The sequence below is a fragment of the Pteronotus mesoamericanus genome, unplaced genomic scaffold (assembly GCF_021234165.1).
Source record: "Pteronotus mesoamericanus isolate MK-2021 breed Mesoamerican mustached bat unplaced genomic scaffold, CSHL_Meso_final contig_78, whole genome shotgun sequence".
In the NCBI taxonomy this organism is placed as follows: Eukaryota; Metazoa; Chordata; class Mammalia; order Chiroptera; family Mormoopidae; genus Pteronotus; species Pteronotus mesoamericanus.
This window is the reverse complement of record NW_026555258.1, coordinates 418,795-436,524: the sequence shown is the minus strand read 5'-3', so window position 1 is coordinate 436,524 and position 17,730 is coordinate 418,795. Positions and strand designations below refer to the sequence as shown.

Below are 17,730 nucleotides of genomic sequence, written 5' to 3'. Positions count from 1 at the left end.
CAATTACATGTCAAGAAAACTTGGGGGGAGAAAGCCAAAAGCTAGCTGTTTGGGAAAGCTAAACGTCAAGTGAGGTGGATCAGAGAAATAAAAACATAAAAAGACAAGGCCCAGACAGCCAACGTCCAGAAATATCGGCTGCCGGCAGACGTTTGAGAAACCGCAGGGGGACCTCCCAAACGACGTGGGGACCCCGCGCGGAACCGCGCGGAACCAGACAGACAAGCCCCTCCACGCGCACGCGGCCAGGGCGTGGCCACAGTCTCGTTTCCGCCACGAGGAATCCGGTTCACAGGCCTTCTGCCCAGCTTTGGAGGAGGAAGTAACAGAGACCTCAGACAGATGACCTCGGAGGAAAAGGGCACTTGCCCGTTTCTCGCTCAGAGGCCCCCCCCACCCCCCGTGCACCAGACCCGGGGGGGGGGTCCGTTGCAAGCACAGACGCAAAACCCTCCACGGAGGAGGAGCAGGCAGGCAGCCGCGCCGCACACGGAACCGGGACGCGAGGCCAGTCCAACGTGTGAGGCCAGCTCACGGGCTGCCCCTTCACAGACCTGACAGGAAAGGGCAGGCCATCTCGAGAGATGCAGAAAGCGCATGAGATGACATTCAACGTCCATTCCTGAGCACCGGTCTCCACGCGGCATTGGAGAGAATTTCCATAATCTAATTAATAAGGTGGGCCACCAAACACCATCCGGAAGACTTCACCTTGGAGGTGGCGAGGGAAAGGCTCGGGCACCCGGGGCCACCGACCGCTGGGGGGAGGGGGGGAGGCGGGGCGGGGAGGGGAGCACGCGGCGGTCGGGGGGTGCGGTGCAGGCACAGCCCTGGTGGCCCTCGCAGAGGCCCGACCTCCCAGGAGCCGCCCCGGGGGCTGCCGGGGCTCACGGCCCGTGTCCTGCTCTGTGACCAGGTCCTGGGCGGCTGCCGAGGGGGCCGGCAGGGGTTGGGAAGGGGGCGCCAGGGTCCTTTGTCCTGGGCGGCACTGGCCCCAGTGCCCTCGAGCCACAGGGCGGCGCCTCACTCATCGGGGTCCAGGCCGAGGTGCTCCCGCAGGCGCAGGACCTGCCGCGCCAGCGCTCGGGGGACGGGGGGTGGGGGTCGGGGGACAGCGTCCCCAGCTTCCCGGAGGCCACCTGCGGAGAGAGACACGGCTCCGGCCCAGCCCCGCTTCCTTTCTAGGCGAGCACCTTCAAGGTTTCCGTCTCCACCAAACACACGGTTGTTGTTTTAAAATATTTTATTTATTGAAGTATAGAGAGCCGGAAGGGAGGGAGAAAGAGGGAGAGACACAGCGACGTCAGAGAGACGCGTTGGCTGGTTGCCTCTCGCACGCGCCGACCAGGGACCAAACCCACAGCCCAGGCCGGTGCCCCGACCGACTGGGACCCGCACAGGCGCCCTCTGGGTTTGTGGGGGTGGCGCCCACCCCCCCGAGCCGCACGCCTAGGACACAGACGCACGGTTTGAGGTCGAGCAGTTCCCGGGCAGCGTGTCTCCCCAGGCTGCCGCACGAGCCACCTGCACGGCTGCTGCGTTTCCGAGTGACAGGCCTGCACCTGACCCCTCGGTCGTTCGGCGTGAGGCGTGGGGTGAGCGCGAGCCGTTCACACCGTCCCGGCCGCGCGGCTCCCCGCACTCGCCTTCTCCGAGGGGCGTCCCATCCTGGGCACGGAGCCCATCGCACCCCCGGCCCCGCCCACTGCGGTCTGGGGGTGCTCGCCCTCTTCCCGCCGAGGCCTGTGGGGGGCTTCAGCAGGGGCAGCGGGTCCAAGGCCTGTCCCCTGGTCCAGCTGACCGAGACCGGGCAGAAGGGACCCCCGCCCTGGGCGGGTGCGGCGCCTGCTCTTCCGGGGGCCTTGAGGGCTCCCGCCCGCCGTGGGGGCCTCCCGGTCCACTCCCCCCACGCCCGCCTGGCCCGTCCTCTCTGCGCCGCGGGGCTGCGTCAGCGCCAGCCGTGCTGCCGTCCTCTCTCCCGCGGGCTCCCTCCCAGGAACCCTTCTTCCTGAACTCCCATCTCTCGGACGCTGGCCTTCCTGAAAGACTCTCTGATTTTTCCATCTTTTCTCTCTGATGTTGCTTCTCTTCGTTTGTCCTCTGTGCTCTTTTTTGGAAGCTGTCTCCACGCTCACCTGCCTGCGTCTTCTGCGAACCCCACGGGCCATCACGACGCTGCCGACAGCCTGGCCCCCCCAGGCCCCCGCCTCCCTGCAGACCCAGGTCTCTAAGGGTCTCGGTGCGGCTTCTGCGCTGCTGGGAGGTTCGTCAGCTCCGTCCGTGGGGCCGGGCCCTGGGCTGCAGCGCTGCTCTCCCGCCCGGAGGCCTTTTCAGAGGTAGAAACTCGGCAACTGGCGGTGAAAACACCGGCCGGACGCCGCGGGCCGGGGGGCTCCCTGCGAGGCTGCTGGGGGCGGCGAACAGACAGGCGGCCTGGACCACCGCCGGGGCACGGGGACCCCAGCGGGAAGGACGGCCTCACAGCCGATGCTGCCGGAACACTCAGCCGCCGTGTGTTACAAAAGAACTTCGATCCACACCTCGCACCGCATACAAAAACCAGCTAAAAACGAGTTGTAAATGTAAAACTTAAAATTATAAAACTTCTAGACGTAAGCGCAGGGAAAGCGCTCGCACCTCCGGGCCAGGGAACCGTTTAGTTCAGCCCGAGACGGACCCACGGTTCTTGTCCTCCTCGGTGGATCGGGCTTCAGCGACGAACTCCGTTCTTTGAAAGACACGCCTGGAAGAATGAAGTGACAAACGCCAGGGGGACGTGTCTGCAAGTAAACACCTGATAAAGGCCTTTTATCCAGATTACATGTTTTTCAGATTATATTTTTAAACCTCTCAAAACGCAGTGATAACGGGAACAAGAAACAGTTTAAAAGTAGGCCAAGGCGCAGCTGCCGCTTCAGCAAAGGAGCGCCGAGGACCCGCTCAGCGTCATCAGTCGTCAGGGAAACGCAGGGGCGGGTCCAAGACCGCCTCGCTGCGAGGACCCGGCCTGGCGGTCGCTTAGGAAAACAGTGCGACAGCGTCTCAGAAAGAGAAACGGCGCGCGCTTCTCGTCGACGCAGCCGCCGCTCCTGGGCGTTGACCAGGGGCGCTGAGAGCCGATGTGCCTGCGCCCAAAGTGGCCCCGCGTCCCGCAGGTGCCGCCGGGGCACCGGGACAGCGCCCTCTGCAACCCGCGGCTCCAACGCGCCGGGAGCGCAAGGCCCGCGGCCGCCGGGGACGCGCCCCCGGAGGGGCCGGTTTCGTGGACACGCGCGTCAAAGGTTGGAAAACTCGCCCCGAATGCGCGTGCGCTGCGTCGCCGCCGCGGTTTCCTTTCCTCGGTCACACCGCTGGTCAGGTGCGGGACGTCCCCTGTCCCTTGCGGTTCGCTGAGAGTTTACATCACGAGTAGATTTTGAATTGTATAGTTTTTTTCCCACCTACGTGGAGACGCTTACGTAATTTTCGTTATCTAACCGATTAAAGGACTGAGTGACGATCGATTTTCGAACGCTCACCCAGCCTTGCCATCCTGGAATAAAGTCCAATGGCTCACGGCCCATGAACTTTTAAGGAAATAAGTTGTAGTTTTTAGAGCAGTTTTGAAATCACAGCAAAACTGAGCAGAAAGCCCAGAGTCCTCCAGGGCTGCCACCCCACGTCGACACCCGCCCGGTGGCCGTTTGCTGCCCTCGCGGGACCCGCACGGGCAGGCGCTGGCTCGCGAGCCCACAGGTGACCTTCGGGCCACTCCCAGAGCCGAGCGTCCTGTGGGTTCAGACACGCCTGTGAGGTCGCGCGTCCACTGTCCTGGCTCCGCGTCCTCCCAGCGTCCGGCGTGGTCAGCCTCTGGGGTGTGGCTGTGCTCCCGGGGGGGCCTTGTTGTTTTGCCTTCCCCTCCCCCGATGGTGTGGGGCGCAGCACCTCACACGCGCCCCCTGCCATCGGCACGTCGTCTGTAACGAGGGCTCTGCTGAGGTCTTGGCTCATTCTTCATACCGGGTTTTTTTTTCAAAAGCAAAAGATTTACACAATCTAAACAGAAACCAGAGTATATCATGTTTTCTAATTGCTGAGTTGTAAGAGAACTTTGTATATTGTGGTTGATAGCCTTTATCAGCTTGATCCTGAAAATATTTTTTTCCACCGAAGCTTTTCTTCTGCCTTTCTGAACTCTGGGATGTGTCAGCTGATTTGATTGCTAACGTTTTGTTCGGTGTTTTTGCATCTATGGTCGTAAGATCTCCTGGGCTTTAACTCTCCTTTCTCCAAATGTCTTTTCACGTGTGGGCACCTGGGCTCAGCCTGGCGGAGCAGGCGGGTTCTCAGAAGGTCCTTCCACGTCCTGCGGAAACGCCTGAGAAGCTCAGAGCCACCTTCCCCTCGCGCGTTCGGAAGAATTCACCAGGAAAGCCATCCGGGTCTAAAGGTTTCTTTGCATTGAAGCTTTAAACTACATACTCATTTAATAGCTATGGCACTATTGAAATTTTCTGTTTTTCTCAGTATCAGTTTTGGCAAAGTCTCATTCTTCAAGGGTTTGGTCTGTTCCATCTGAGCCGTCGCCATGTGTGTGGCTCTCGTGACCCCTGGACGCCCGTGGCTCTGCAGCGGCGCCTCCTCCACTCTTGGCGCCGGTCGCTCTCCGACCACCTCTCTTTCCCGGCGCCCGCCACGGCCCCCGCCTGCACCAGCCGCCGGCCGCTCCGTCTGAAGCGCGCGCCTCGCCGCCGGCCGCTCGGCTCCCCGGTCCGCTCTCCCAGGGGCCCGGCGGAGGCGAGAGCTGGGTGCTGGGCGTGTGCATCACCGGGGACGCGGGGGCCCGGGCCCCTGCGGAGCCCAGAGCGAGGAAGGGCAAGTTAACTAACTTGAACCAACACGCGCAGGTAACCCGCCTCCCCGCAGCCCGGCCTTGCATCGCTGGCGTGCTCTGTGTGTCTCTCTCGTTCTGAACACGCAGCAAGACCGACAGCAACGCACACTCCCTGTGCCTGGCCCCGGGCCAGGGGTGCTCCATCTGCTCTGCAGTGTATGACGTCACAGCCAGCCTCGGGGACAGCAGAGTGAGCGCGTGTCAGCGAAGGGGAAGCAAACCCGGGAAGTGGCGGCCTGGCCGGCGCCCCAGGGAGCTGCAACGAGGAGCCCAGGCGCTGCCCCAACCTTCGGGGGGCGGGGCGGGGCCGGGCGGGCGCCGACATGAACCCAGTGCCTGCGGCCCCGCCCTGGGCTCCAGACCGATGTGGGCGCCTTGCTGACCCGGGACCCTTGGGGCTCACCTGGCGACGACTCTGCTGTCAAAGCTGGGCCGGCACCAGGAGTCCATGAGGGCCAGCAGCCTCCTCTGGAGGCCTGGGAAGCCGTCCACGTAGCGCTCCACGAGGCTCACCTTGTCCTGGAGGAGCAGCGGGGTGCTCACCTGCGGGGGGGGCACCCTCCGGCCGCGGCCCTCGGCAGCCAAGGCCCCAGACTCACCTCCCTTCCGTCACGGGAAGTGGCCAGTGCCCACGTGGCCCGCCCCGCCCCCGCCCCGGCGCCGCCTCCAAGCCCGGCTGGGTCCCGGCTCCCAGAGTGCTGTGCGCGCGACCCAGCCTGCCCGGTGCCCGCCACCGCGTGCACACGTGCGCACACGCGCTCACACCCGCGCCCACACACGTGCGCACACCTGCACACAGGCCCACGCTCCCCGGGTCGCCCCTGCCGCTCTGGCCCAGCCCGTGTCCGCGAGAAAGGGCTGCAGGGAGCTCAGCCCTCCCCCGTGTGCACGGGGCTGTGAGGGCCGCCCTCGTCCTGGGGGCCCAGCGATGCCTCCTCGTGGGCAAGGCAGCACGTGGGCCGGGCCCGCCCCCGGAGGCCCCGAGGGAGCCGCGGGCTGTGGCGTTGCGCCTGGGACGCGCCTGCCCCTCCCCCGCAACAACCAGGCTGCAGCGAAGCCCCTCTACCGCCTTCTCCCCCCAGTGCAGCCCCACGGCGCAGCCGTCGGGAGCGCAGGCGGGATGGGGGCACCTCCAACGGGCCGGTCCTCATGGGAGCCCCCGGGGCCACCCTCCGGCCACCACAGCTGGCCAGCCGGGCGGGCGCCCGGCCGCAGGGAGCACGTGGCACAGGAGTCCGTTGACCGCTCAGGGGCACACGCTGGCGGCTCCCCGCACCCCCTCCCGGTCCCCGCCGTGGTCCTCGGGTCGTGCGGGACCCCTGCCCCCGGTGCCCGGGGCGCCCCTGTGGGCGGCAGAGCCTGACAGGCCTGGGCCTCGCCGAGGGGCACGGAGGACGAGGACGCTCACCTCTTCCACGCCGAGCGCTGGCGGCAGCCGCAGCGTCATGCCCCGCATGGCAGCCTGGCAGGCACAAAGGAGCAGGTCACGCTGCGCCAGGGCACCGGCAGCCGAGGGGGCTCCCGCCCCGCGGTCCCGGCGCCGGGTGAGCGCGGGCACAGCCACCGGGCCTGGGTGCTGAAGCGTCCTGGCGGGGAAGCCCCCTGGGCTGAGCCAGACTCCACGGCGGGGGGCGGGCGTGGGGGGGCAGGGGGCAATGACCCCTCTTCCCCCAGGCTGGGGTGAGGCCCGACGGGGCCTCGAGGTGGGTGCTGAACCCGGGTGGCCCCGGCCAGGGCTTGCTGATGAGTGGGCGGACGGTGGGGGGCAGACGGGAGGCAGAGGCCCGCACACCACGTGCCCAGGGCGCCCCGGACCTGCAGGGAAAGGCGGTCCAACACGAGGGCTTCCCCGGGGGCCGCGGGTGCGGCTGGAGCGGGGCCCAGGCCCCGGCCGCTCAGCAGAGCGCCCGCACGTAGCACAGGCCATGCTATTAATAATTTCCATACATCGTGCTCCCATTATGAGCAAAAATAACCGGCAGGGCAGCCGCCCGCCCTGCATGGCTCACAGAAAGGACCAAAATAGCGGCCTGGGAAAGGCTTGCTCAGGCCTCAGCCCGGATCCCGGGGGCGGGGCCGGGGCCGCGGCCCCTCCCTGTGCAGCGCTGACCCGGCGCCTCGCAGCCTGGCCGGGGTCCAGGAGCGGGGCCTGCACCAGCCCCCGGGGGCCCAGGGCCGGGGGAGGGCACGGGGCTGGCCTGGGCCCGGAGGAGAAGCGGCTGGGGAGGGACTGCCCTTCTAGCCAGTGACCCAGGAGAGGCGAGGGGAGGGGCGGGGAGGGGGCTGCAGGCCGGGGGAGGGGCGGCCGGCGGTCAGCCGCCTCGTCGGGCGGGTCCAGCGCCTTCGAGGCCCAGACTTTGTCGTCCATCTGGACCCAGCTCTCTGGGGTGGGGGAGCCTGGGATGGTGGCCGGACCGCAGGTGGTCAGGGCGGGGCCGTACGCAGGCCGCACACAGCCCCCCCATCTCCAGCCCCACCCCCCGGGCCCTCTGTGCGGCCGCGCTGCGTCCAGGGGCTGCGGGGAGACGGGCCCAGGGGGGAGGGGCCGACTGTGCCGGGAGCTCAGACCTCACCTGCGGGGGGCGCAGCCCTGTCTGGGGCTCACGGATGCTGTCGGAAGGGGGGTTCCCTTCTCTTCTCCCCGGCCCCCCAGGCAGCCAGCTTTCTGTCCGGGCCTTTCCGGCCAACGCGCCTTGTGCTCCCGGGGGGCCCACTCCGGCCTGGCGGCTCGCGTGGATGCTGCAGGGGTGCGGTTAGCGCGCCTGACGCTGCGGGAAGTAGACACCCCCAGGGACGGTTTGGGAGGTGTCCTCACGGGGCGCCACAGCCCCAGAGACCCGGGGGTCAGGCTGGGGGGTGGCGCAGGACCGGGGGTTGGGGCGAGGCCACCTCGTCGCACCCAGCCACAGCGGGGTACCCTGACTTTGCCTGGGGCAGCCGCGGTGACCCGACCCGGGGAGACAGCTGGCAGCAGAACCACCCCCTCCAGGAAGCCCCCGGCCCCGGTCCCGTCTTGGGGCTCCGGCCGGGGGGTGGGGTCCAGGTGGTTCTGCCGTCGGCCTGGGCTTAGAGTCGGTCTCTGGTCACTTCTCAGTCTGAGCTTCTGCTGAGGGGACCGCAGGCCAGGCTGCCCACTGCCTCGCCCCCGGCAGTCTTGGCAGAGGCAGGAGGGCCACCCGCCAGCTCCGGCACCAGGACTGGCCCCAGGTGCGAGGCGGGGAGGCGGGGAGGGGCCGGACCCCGACAACGGAGGCGGCCCAGGGCCGGGCCCACCGGGCCCCTCGCGGGCCTTCCTGAAGTCTGCACGGAGGACGCGCCGGCCGCCAGGGGAGGCCCCGGGCTGCCCAAGGCCGGGCCAGAAGGACTCAGCGCGGCCGCTTCCGGGGAAGAGAACCAAGGAAGCCCAGAGGGGTCAGGGCGGCGGCTGTGGGGAGAGAGCACTAGAGCCGCCGGGCCAGCTGCCCCGGGGGCCTCGGACCCCGGACGGGCCTGCCCCCACCTCCGCGCTCGGCTGGGCCTGCAGCCAAGGCCCCCCCCCCTTTTTTTTAAAGCAAAGCTATCTTTTTACCTTGATAAGCTGTTTAAAAAATGTAAATAAAATAAGTCAGTAGACAAAAGGGGGCATTCATCCCACTCGGAGCCAGCCGCCGCCTGGACATGAAATACCGCGTCGCGTTGGGCCGGCGGAGCCTGCTGCTCCGAGCACGCAGGCCTGCATGCGGCCTGGCGCGGGCGCTGCGGCTCATACCGCCCGCCGGGCGGCCCGCCCGGGACAATGGCTTTTCTGCGCAGGAGGGGCCTGTGCGGGACAAGAGCCCCCTTTGTGTCGGGATTCCTGCCTCGGAGCGCGAGGGAGGCGCATTCAGCCGCCCCAGACGCTCTTTGAAAGGCTCGAGTGCAACAGAAGACAGGAAACACTAGCCGGCCTCCTGCATTCCTCGAAGGCACAGCCGCCCATTCAGCCCCGGAGAACGGCCTGGGCCCGTGAGCAGGAGCCCGGCCCCGCATTGTCCCCACGCGGCCGTCTCGGAGCCGCAGCGCCCGTCGCCAGCCGCAGGGCCCACCCCCGAGCCCCCAGAGCCTCAGTTCCGAGGCCGGGCCTCTCCAGGAGCGGGGGCCACACCTCGGTGCCCCGCCTGCCCCTGAGAGCGCTGGCCGGGCCCCAGCAGGCCGTGCGTGGGGCGAGCGGGACCGAGCCGGAGGTCCCCAGACGCGGGCCCCTCCCTCCGTGGGAGCCCCACCCCCGCCGGCACCCTGGATCCGCTGCTCGCTGCCTGACGCTGTGATTGTCACGTGTCATCGCACGGAGAAGCCTGGGGGATCCCCTGCGCCCAAGTCCCGCTTCAGGGCCTTGCCTTCCCCGCAGACTCCTCAGGGCTTCAACGAGGGCAGCCCTGCTCCGCAAGGAAATGCCGCGAATTCCCGGGACGGCACGGCCTCGGTTCCCACCTGGAGACCCAGAGCCGCTCGGCCCCCGCTTCCACGGCGCCGCCTTCCCCACAGCAAGGGGCAGAATGGGCCCTGCTCGCGCGCCCAAACGCATGCCCACCCCCCCGCGACTCTCCGTGGACATGACTGGTGGTCTGTGCCCCACACTGAGCTTCCACACACTCGGGAGCGTAGCCGCTGGTGCAGGGGGAGGCGGCCCTGCCTGAGCCTGGCGGCAGCCAGCCCCTCCCAGAGCCAAGACCGCTGGCTGCCCTGTCCATGCAAACACTCGGGGTGGGGGGTGCTCCCCAAAGCGTGGCCCCCAGGCTCCCCGGCGGGGCTTCCTGACAGACCTGGGGAGGCGTGGACGCAGCACCCAGGGTTCTCAGCCACCCTGCGGACCCCACAGGCAGGCAGGGGCCGCAGCCTGAGAACCGGAAGGAGTGTCCCTGAGCCCGCCGCCCCCCCGACCCGGAAGGGCCCCGGGCCCCGCGGAGTCCACTCTCACTTCCTTGAACTTGCCCTCCTCGTGGAGCCGGTGGACGTGGGCCGGGAGGGAGCTCCGATCCGTGTCCTGCAGCCGGAAGATGCTGACCAGCGGCTCCACGAGGCTGGGAGGACTATCAGCCAAGACCCTGAGGGCATAGGCCTGCAGTTGCCTCGGCCCCGGGCTGCCCTGGAAGTCCCGAGACCCGGCCTCGGCGGGCGGGGGGATTCCTGGGGCCGGGCGGGCGAGGCCCGGAGGGTGGGGGGGTGGGGGGCGGGGGGCACGTGTGGCTCCAGCCTCAGCGGCCAGTCCCGAGGCCGAGTACCAGCCCCCACCCCCACGGGCAACCCTGGGGGCTGCGGAGCGTGGAGCCCACGGAGCCGAGACCAGTGGACAGGGTGCGAGGGCTGCATCTTTGGAGCTCGGTGATGGGCTCACCTGAGGGGGTTCCCCCGGGTAGGCCCGAGGGGGCTGTGCCTGCAGCCAACGCTCCGGCTCGCGGGCGACCCAGGCCGGCAGGGTGGGGCCCCTCCTCTGCCAGGCCCGGCCGCCCTCCAGCAGGTCCAGGAGGCCAGCCCGCGGGTCATCCAGGGCAGCGAACCCCCAACCTGGAGCTGCGGGGACACAGATCTCTCAGGTCCTCCCTCCGGCCCGGCCCGGCCCTGCCCAGCGGCGTCAGGGCAGCTGGTGGGGAGACAGACCGGTGACCACCAGCAGCACCCGGTCCCCGTGGCGTCTCAAGCAGGCGGGGCTGGGCCCCCGGGCCTTAGCCCCTGCTGCGCCCCAGGCGGGCCCCCCCCAGCACGGCCAAGGGCCCCCCGGGCCCCCCGGGCCCCCCAGCCCCGTTGCTTGTCTGAGCCCGTGGGCGGCCTGGAGATCCCCTGTGGGCCCCCAGCTCGGTGCTGCCCGGGGAAGGGGCCCGCGGGGCGCCCGGTCGGGAGGAGGGCAGGGACACCGCCACTGCGGACGGGGACGGTGCTCTCGGCCAGGTCCCAGCGAAGCAGCGGCCCGGGCACCCAGCCCTGGGTCGCCCCCAGCCACCAGCGCCCCTGGCGGCCTCGGAGAGCCGGCCCCGCCCCCGCCCGCTGTGCCTCAGCGCAGCCCTGCCCGCCTCCTCATCCTCACCTGCCGCCCCCCCCCCTCCGCGCCGGGCTGCACAGGCCCTGCCCCCAGCCGCCAGGCGCCCCGCCGCTGAGCGAGCTCTGCTGTCCAGCCCTCCGCCCTCCCGCCGGCCGTGGGGTTGCTGAGCTCGGGACCCAGAGCAAACGTCCAGCAGAAACGCCTCTTCTGTTGTCAAGAGTGACGGGGCCACTGGGCTCTGAGCCGGGGGGACAGGAGGGACGGCCGCCCAGGGGCTGGGCACCTGGCGTGACCCCGACCCCAACCCCGACCCAGACCCCTCAGGGAGGTGGAGACGCCCCTGGCGCTGACCCAGGCCCAGCCAGGCGCGCACACGGCAGGGTCAGGGGTCAGAGTCGGGACCCGCCAGGGAGAGGGCGGTTCCTCGCGGACCCCTGGCTGGAATGGGGGGTGAGAACCAGCAAATCCCCCCGAGAACTGAGGGGGCAGCGACAACGGGCCAGACCCCTGCACTGACGGGACCCAGAGGGGAGCCCCCGGGGGCACAGCCCGGCCGAGCCCTGGAAGGCAGCCACCGGGACACAGACAGACCCAGGGGTTAGACTGATGGCCTCCGACCTCCGACCTCCACCCTCTGACCTGCAGTGAGGGGGGGCTCACCCGCGGGCTGGACGCTGAGTGAACAGCAGGACATCTGTCACTGCGACTCCCTCACGGGCCCGGGGACACAGCCACACAGCTCCTGTCACCGTGTAAGAAACAACTCAGGAAACTGAGAGGCAGGAAAACGTCCTTAACCGGACAGAAGGCTGCCACGGAGCCCCCAAAACGCAGACCTGACCCCCACGGTCCCCGTGCAGAAGCAGCGAAGGGTCCGCTGTCGCCCGCACGGCCCGAGGGGCGGCCGCAAGCGCGGTCATTCTGACAGCCCACCGGGCCCGTGCGGGCCGCGGGGCACCCAGTGCGTGAAGGGCACGAGCCGCCCGCCGGGCAGAGTCCCGGGGACCTGGCAGCATGTGGCCGCGGGGCAGAGGCCACACAGTAGGGCCGCGCCCTGTGCGACTCCAATTCTGTGACGCCCTGGAAAAGGCCGAACTGTGGGGAGAGTGGTGGTGGGGGGGGCTTTCGGGGGAGGCGGGGGCGGCACGCGCGTCGTCAGACGCCAGTCCAACCCCACGGAACGCTCGGCACCGGGCGTGACCCTGACGATGCCCCCCCCAGACTCGGGTGGCGACGACGCGTCAACAGTGAGACCGACTAGCGGACGCTGCACAAACACAACCCGCCGTGGGGGGGGCGCCCCAGGAGCGGGTTGTCCTGGCTCAGGCGTCAGCGCGCGGCCCCCTCGGCTTCCTGGATACGCCCTCTGCGGTGACGAGACTCCCGCGTTGACGCAGGCCCGCGGTGGCACCACGCAGACCGGCCTGCGGGGCGCTGATCATGGGGAGGCTGTCGGGGGTCGGGAGGGCGCCCGCGGGAAGTCTCTGCACGTTCTTCATTTTGCTGTGGTTCTAAAATTGCTGCCCAAAAATGTCTTTAAAAATAAAAACAAAAGCATCGTGACTCACTGACAGAATGACGGAGTCTGTGGGAAGCCACAGAGACTCTAGGGCGGTTATTAGACTCAGTCAACGAGCGCGGCACAGGCCAGCGGCTTCCCTGCCAAGTACGGGGCGGGCCGAGAAGTCCGTTCGGCTCTTTTCCGTAGAATAAAAGACACGGTTTTCACTTTCGCCGATGGCTCTGTTGGCCTGAATGCTTTGAGCAGGTCGGCTGTCTCCGGCCGGCATCGGCCTGGAGGCCGGGCGGCGGCCGGGCGCCCTGCAGTGCCTTGGGCGGCCCCACAGCAAAGGATTCTTTGCCGGAATGCCCGCAGCGCCGACGAACTCTGAACTCTGCGGGCCGCGTCGGACGCGTTCGGGCGGTCACAGGACCCTCTCCCTGCACGGCCCAAATCTTGTGTTTCAGTTGCATTTTTACTTTTCTTGACATAATAAAGCATAATATGCCGAAAATGTTGCGTATTCTCTTCCATCCTCACTATTAAAATGGCTGCACAGAAATTCACCAATTTTGATAGGTTTTTTTAAACGCACGCGGATAGGACGGCTGTCACAGCACAACCTTAACAAAAGTGTTTTGAGTGACATTAACGACCGCTAAGCGCCGCGAGAGCCGACACCGAAGGAAACTAAAGGAGCTGTCGGCGGACCCCACGGCCGCGCGCAGAAACGAGCATCCGTGGCAGCGGCCCCCAAATCCCAAAGCTCTTGGGATAAATCTCGCAAACCCAGTTCATGCGAAAAGCCCATAGAACGTTCTTGAAAAAGACCTAACGGAGGCAGGACTGGCCCGGACAATCGAAGGCGCAACGTGGTCGTTGGCCCAGACTTAGCAGTAGATGCTGCGGGACCCGTGCACACAGCAGTGCACGCGTGCGCGCGCGGCTGTCCGTGGGGCGGTGTGAGCGGGGGTGAGTGGGTGTACCAGTGTGTGCGCGCGCACATGCGCGTGTGCCGGGTGTGCCGGGTGGGTGTGTGCATGTGGGGGGGGGGGGGGGGCGCGGCCCTGACCCTGAGGGGCTCTGTCCACAGGGAGGACGTCAGCCGCACCCCCCCAGGCCTGGGCCCCAAGTCCACAGCTCATGTCCGGGACGGGTGGCCTCTGGCCTGGTGCCTGACCCCCGACGCGCCCAGGCGCGCGTGGGTGGGGGTGCAGCTGCCTGCTGGCAGGACAGTGAAGAGGAACTCGAGCGGACGATTCACTGTACGCTCCCGGGCATTGGCGGGGTGCACCGCCACTCCTGCCAGCGGCCCCCCAGGGCAGGGGAGGGGCTCGCGCAGAACCCGACCGCCAGGCGCCAGCCTGCAGAGCCGCGGCGGCCCCTTCGCACACCTGTGAGGGCCAGCCCGGCACTGGCTTCCTGAGGCGCGCACGGCAGCCGGACTCCCCAAGGCCCCCCGCGAACTCCAGCACCCCGAAAACCTGGCACTGGCCAGATGCCAGGGACGCAGCGCTTCTGGCTCCGGCACCTGAAGGCCACGCTTCCAGGAGGAAGACGATCATCGAGCCCAAGTGAGGTCTCAACTGAGCATGTTGGCTCGGCTCTGCTCGGGGAGGCAGGGAGGATAGGCCACATGTCCTGGCCCCACGTCACTCTTGGCCACCAGTGGCAGGACCAGCTGGTGGCCTGGGGCTGACCTGATGCTGGCGCCCTGCCTTCCCTCCACGGAGGCCCTGGGGTCTCGGGGTGTCCAAGTTCCGGGGGACAGCGGAAGGAGGGCCCTGCTGAGCAGCAAACCCAGCGGAGGGGCCACAAGCACCGGGGGGCCGCCTGGGCCCTGGTGGAGAGGCCCTCGCTGAGGAGGGCGCCCCGGGCCCCGGCCAGCCTGCCAGCCGAGCCGCTCCCCCCGCGGGCCAGGGGGCGGGCGCCCCGGGCGGGTGGGTGCCGTGACTGGGGGGGGCTGCTTCTGCTGGCGGGGCTGTGTCCGTTCGGGGGCGTCTGGTGGGCGGGGGCTGTGTCGGCTTGAGGGGCACCTGATGGGGGTGCCCTGTGTGTGATGTGAAGTCGCAGGGAGGTGGGTGTCAAGGGCCGGCAGAGCCCACGCCGGGGGCCGAGGGGGGAAGTGCTGGCCGAGGGGCAGGCGGGCGCCTGGGCTGCCACCCTGGACGGTGCGCCCTTGAGCCTGCAAAGTGCGCGGGGCTCTGGGAGGGGCCGCTGGGTCTGGGGAAACCGAGGCATGAGCTGCAGAGCGGGGAAGGGCTGCGGTGCCTTCCGGGCAGGTCCGGACTCCGCGGCCGACCCCGTCAGAGGGGGCCTGTGAAGGAGGAGGCCGGGTGGCTACAGGCTCTGCTGTGCCGCCCGGGTGGTGGTGGGACCGTGGGGGGCCGTGGGGGAGTGCAATGCTGGGGGGGCCGGCCCCTTGTCGGCTCCAGGGAGGGGCCCTGCCTGGGGGCCTAAAGGCGCCCCCGTGGGCACCACCTGCTACCCCTAAACCCTGAATCCTGACCCCAAGGCCCCTGGGTCTCTGTCCCCCATGACCCTGGGTCCTGGCTCCTGTGCCTGGTTGGGCAGAGCAAACCCCGCTGGGGAGGCTGGTGGGGACGGCGGGGGGCCTGGGACGGAGAGGTGCGCCGACTCCGGGGACCGGGTCTCAGGGGACATGAGAAGGCGGGTCTCTGCCGTCACACCCATGGCACCAAAGGGAGGCCGCCTGCCCCCCACGTGCCTCTGCAGCCCCCCGCCCGCAGCTGGGACCCGGGCTGCCCCTGCACCCCCTCCCCCAGGCCTTGGCCCAGGGCCGGGGCGCCACGTGGGGTCCCTGGGCTCCCGCACTCACAGCGCCTGGCAGGGCGGATAGGACACCTTTGTGTCCGGCCAGGAGCCCGAGGCGGCGGCTCGAGGCGGGTGCAGCGCCAGCACTCGGCCAGACTCCGGGCGCCGGCGCCCCAGCTGCCCCCGCTTCCGCCCCACTATGGCTCCTGTCCTGCTCCCTGAAGGGTCCTGGGTCCCAGCCGGCTCTCCGCATCATCCGTCCAGCGAGTGGGGCCCCGTGTCCTGTCCCCTGAGGACACCCACGTCCACACCAGAGTTCACCCCAAGTGCTCCAGCCCCACCCAGGGCTGGGCGCCCGGACGGGGTCCCTGCCCAGAGCACACACGTGTCCCCGGGCACAGGGCGCTACATACAGTGCACACGCGTCCCACCCCCCCCCATGGCCCTGCGCACGCACCCCAAGCGCACACCCTGTGCACACACCACACATGCGCACTCCGCACACCTGGCCCTGCCACGTGTGGCTCAGCGGGACTCAGGGCCGCGTGGGGCACAGACTCACCCACGGAGGAGGGGTCTCTAGCAGTCGCGGGGTCTCTGGCGGCAGCGGGTCTCTAGCAGCCGCGGGGTGTCCAGGGTCCGTCCTCAGGCCGGGTCTGGCCGGGGAGGCAGCAGGCAGCTAGAGGCGTGTGGAACTAGAAGGGAGAGAAGAGAGACAATTAGGCTCCGGGCAGGCCATGCAGTGCCCATGCCTGTGGTCCCGGAGGGGTGGGGGCCCAGGTAGCCTTGGCTTCCCGGACTGCACAGGTGGGCCCGCCACGAGGACCCACAGGGACCCACGAGCTCTCCACATGGGCTCCCCTGGCTCGAGGCCACCCCGGCCGGCAACGTGGTTACATTTCCCGGCGGCCAACAGGGTCCTGTGGACATGCATTCTGCTTGGGACACCGCCCCACACTTGCAAAGAGCACCGTGTGTCCTCCTTTAACCTGTTCACGGGAGGCCTTATGAGACTTTCTGCTCCCGTGCAGTTCCTGCCAAGCAGACGCACAGCAGGGCCGTGGCGGGACGTGGCGGGACGTGGCCGGTCGGCAGCCACCCGCGGCAAGCACTGCACCGCACCGCACGGGCGGCCGATGGCGTCACGCCCCTTGGTCCTGCGTTTTTATAGCCTTTGCATGTGGGAATGGTAATGTCTCCGACACATGGAGGTTAAATAAAGCATAGCAGTAAAATTAATCTCACCTGTTTCTTTGCACGTTCTCAGCGTGCCTGCTGGGACACTTGAAAGCACAGGCGTGGCCCGCATGTCTCTGCCGGACACTGTGGTCTCAACTGGGGAACAGCCGCTCAGACAGACCGGCCACAGGCGGCTCGGCGGCCTCCCGCCCAAGCGCGCCGCCCACACCCGCCCGCCCGCACGCAGCCTCGGCTCCTCACAAGGCAGCCCACGGGGAAGTCACCGCCCCGTCCCCCAAGTCCAGACGCAGGGCCTCCCAGGCCCCCGAGGCACGGGGGGCCCAGCCGGACCCCTGCCCGCAGGCCGCTCAGGCCGCTTCTGTCAGACGACAGCCCCGACGTGAAAGCCAGACTGACTGGCTTTCACGCTGAATTGAAAGTGTGCGCGTGTCTCAGCGACTTTTTTACGGCTTTGAGGTGTGATTCACACACTGCAGAGTGCGCCCTTCCCCAGGGCGCAGCCCGGTGTTCCCGCGTATTCAGGTGTCGGCCCCCATCGGCCGGGCGGCACGCAGCACTGCACCCCCAGGAGCCCCGCCCGGCCTCCCCGCCGGGCGGCCGCACGCCCTGCCCTGCCTCCGTGGGCCTGCGCGTGTGGACGCTCTGTGCCCTTGGGTCACGTGATGCGAAGTCTTTGTGCCCAGCTCCTCCACGGAGCACGTTTCTGGGGCAGCTGCGGTGGCCCGGGGCCCGCGCCCCCCTGGAGTCCGTCGGTGACCGTCACTCTGGTGGCCATGTGGGCTCCAGCCCTGCATGGAGGTCGCGGGGAACCAGCCCCTGGCTGCGGACCCTCCCCAGGGGCAGCTGGGCTGCAGTGGGCGGGGGGCAGAGGTCGCCGGCCGGACGCTGGTGGGCCCTCCTGCTCCCTCTCTGCTTTCGCAGGCCGCGTTCGACGGAACGAGGTGGCCAGGAAAAACCGCATGCTAGAAAAAATTCCTCCCTGTGGGGCGCAAATTGGTGTAACTGGAGGGGCCACGTGGCAGGGTGTGCTGCGCCCCTCGCTGGAGCTGCGTGGATGCACACGAGGACCCCCAGGCCTCCCCCCGAGTGCTGGGGCTGCAGACCGCCGGTTCTCGGTATTCTCTGTTTTATGTTTTGCATTTTCTCAATATTATTCAATGAACACACTCTGCTTTGTACTCACGAACAAAGGAAACCCCCGCCCTGGCCTGGCGGCTCCGTGGTCAGGGTGTCGTCCTGATGCGCCCAGGCCGCAGGTTCGGTCCCCAGGCAGGGCGCGGAGAAGAATCGACCCGTGAATGCCTGCGAGCCACTGCGGCCGGGCGCTCGTTTCGAACGCCCCGGCGGGCGCACCGCGAGCCCATCTCCACCGTGGTCTCTCCTCCC

General features: G+C 68.4%; 1 protein-coding gene across 1 annotated transcript in view; it reads right to left on the bottom strand.

Moving 5' to 3' along the window:
* Nucleotides 1–13,934, bottom strand: part of EXD3 (exonuclease 3'-5' domain containing 3) — a 37,728-nt gene extending 23,794 nt beyond the window's left edge. The window contains 7 exon segments of the mRNA XM_054584701.1: nucleotides 1,028–1,139; nucleotides 2,682–2,743; nucleotides 5,277–5,416; nucleotides 6,282–6,335; nucleotides 9,810–9,977; nucleotides 10,227–10,402; nucleotides 13,805–13,934. Coding sequence (XP_054440676.1) covers nucleotides 1,028–1,139; nucleotides 2,682–2,743; nucleotides 5,277–5,416; nucleotides 6,282–6,335; nucleotides 9,810–9,977; nucleotides 10,227–10,402; nucleotides 13,805–13,934 — 842 coding nt within the window.
* Between the last annotated feature and the right edge of the window lie 3,796 nt (nucleotides 13,935–17,730).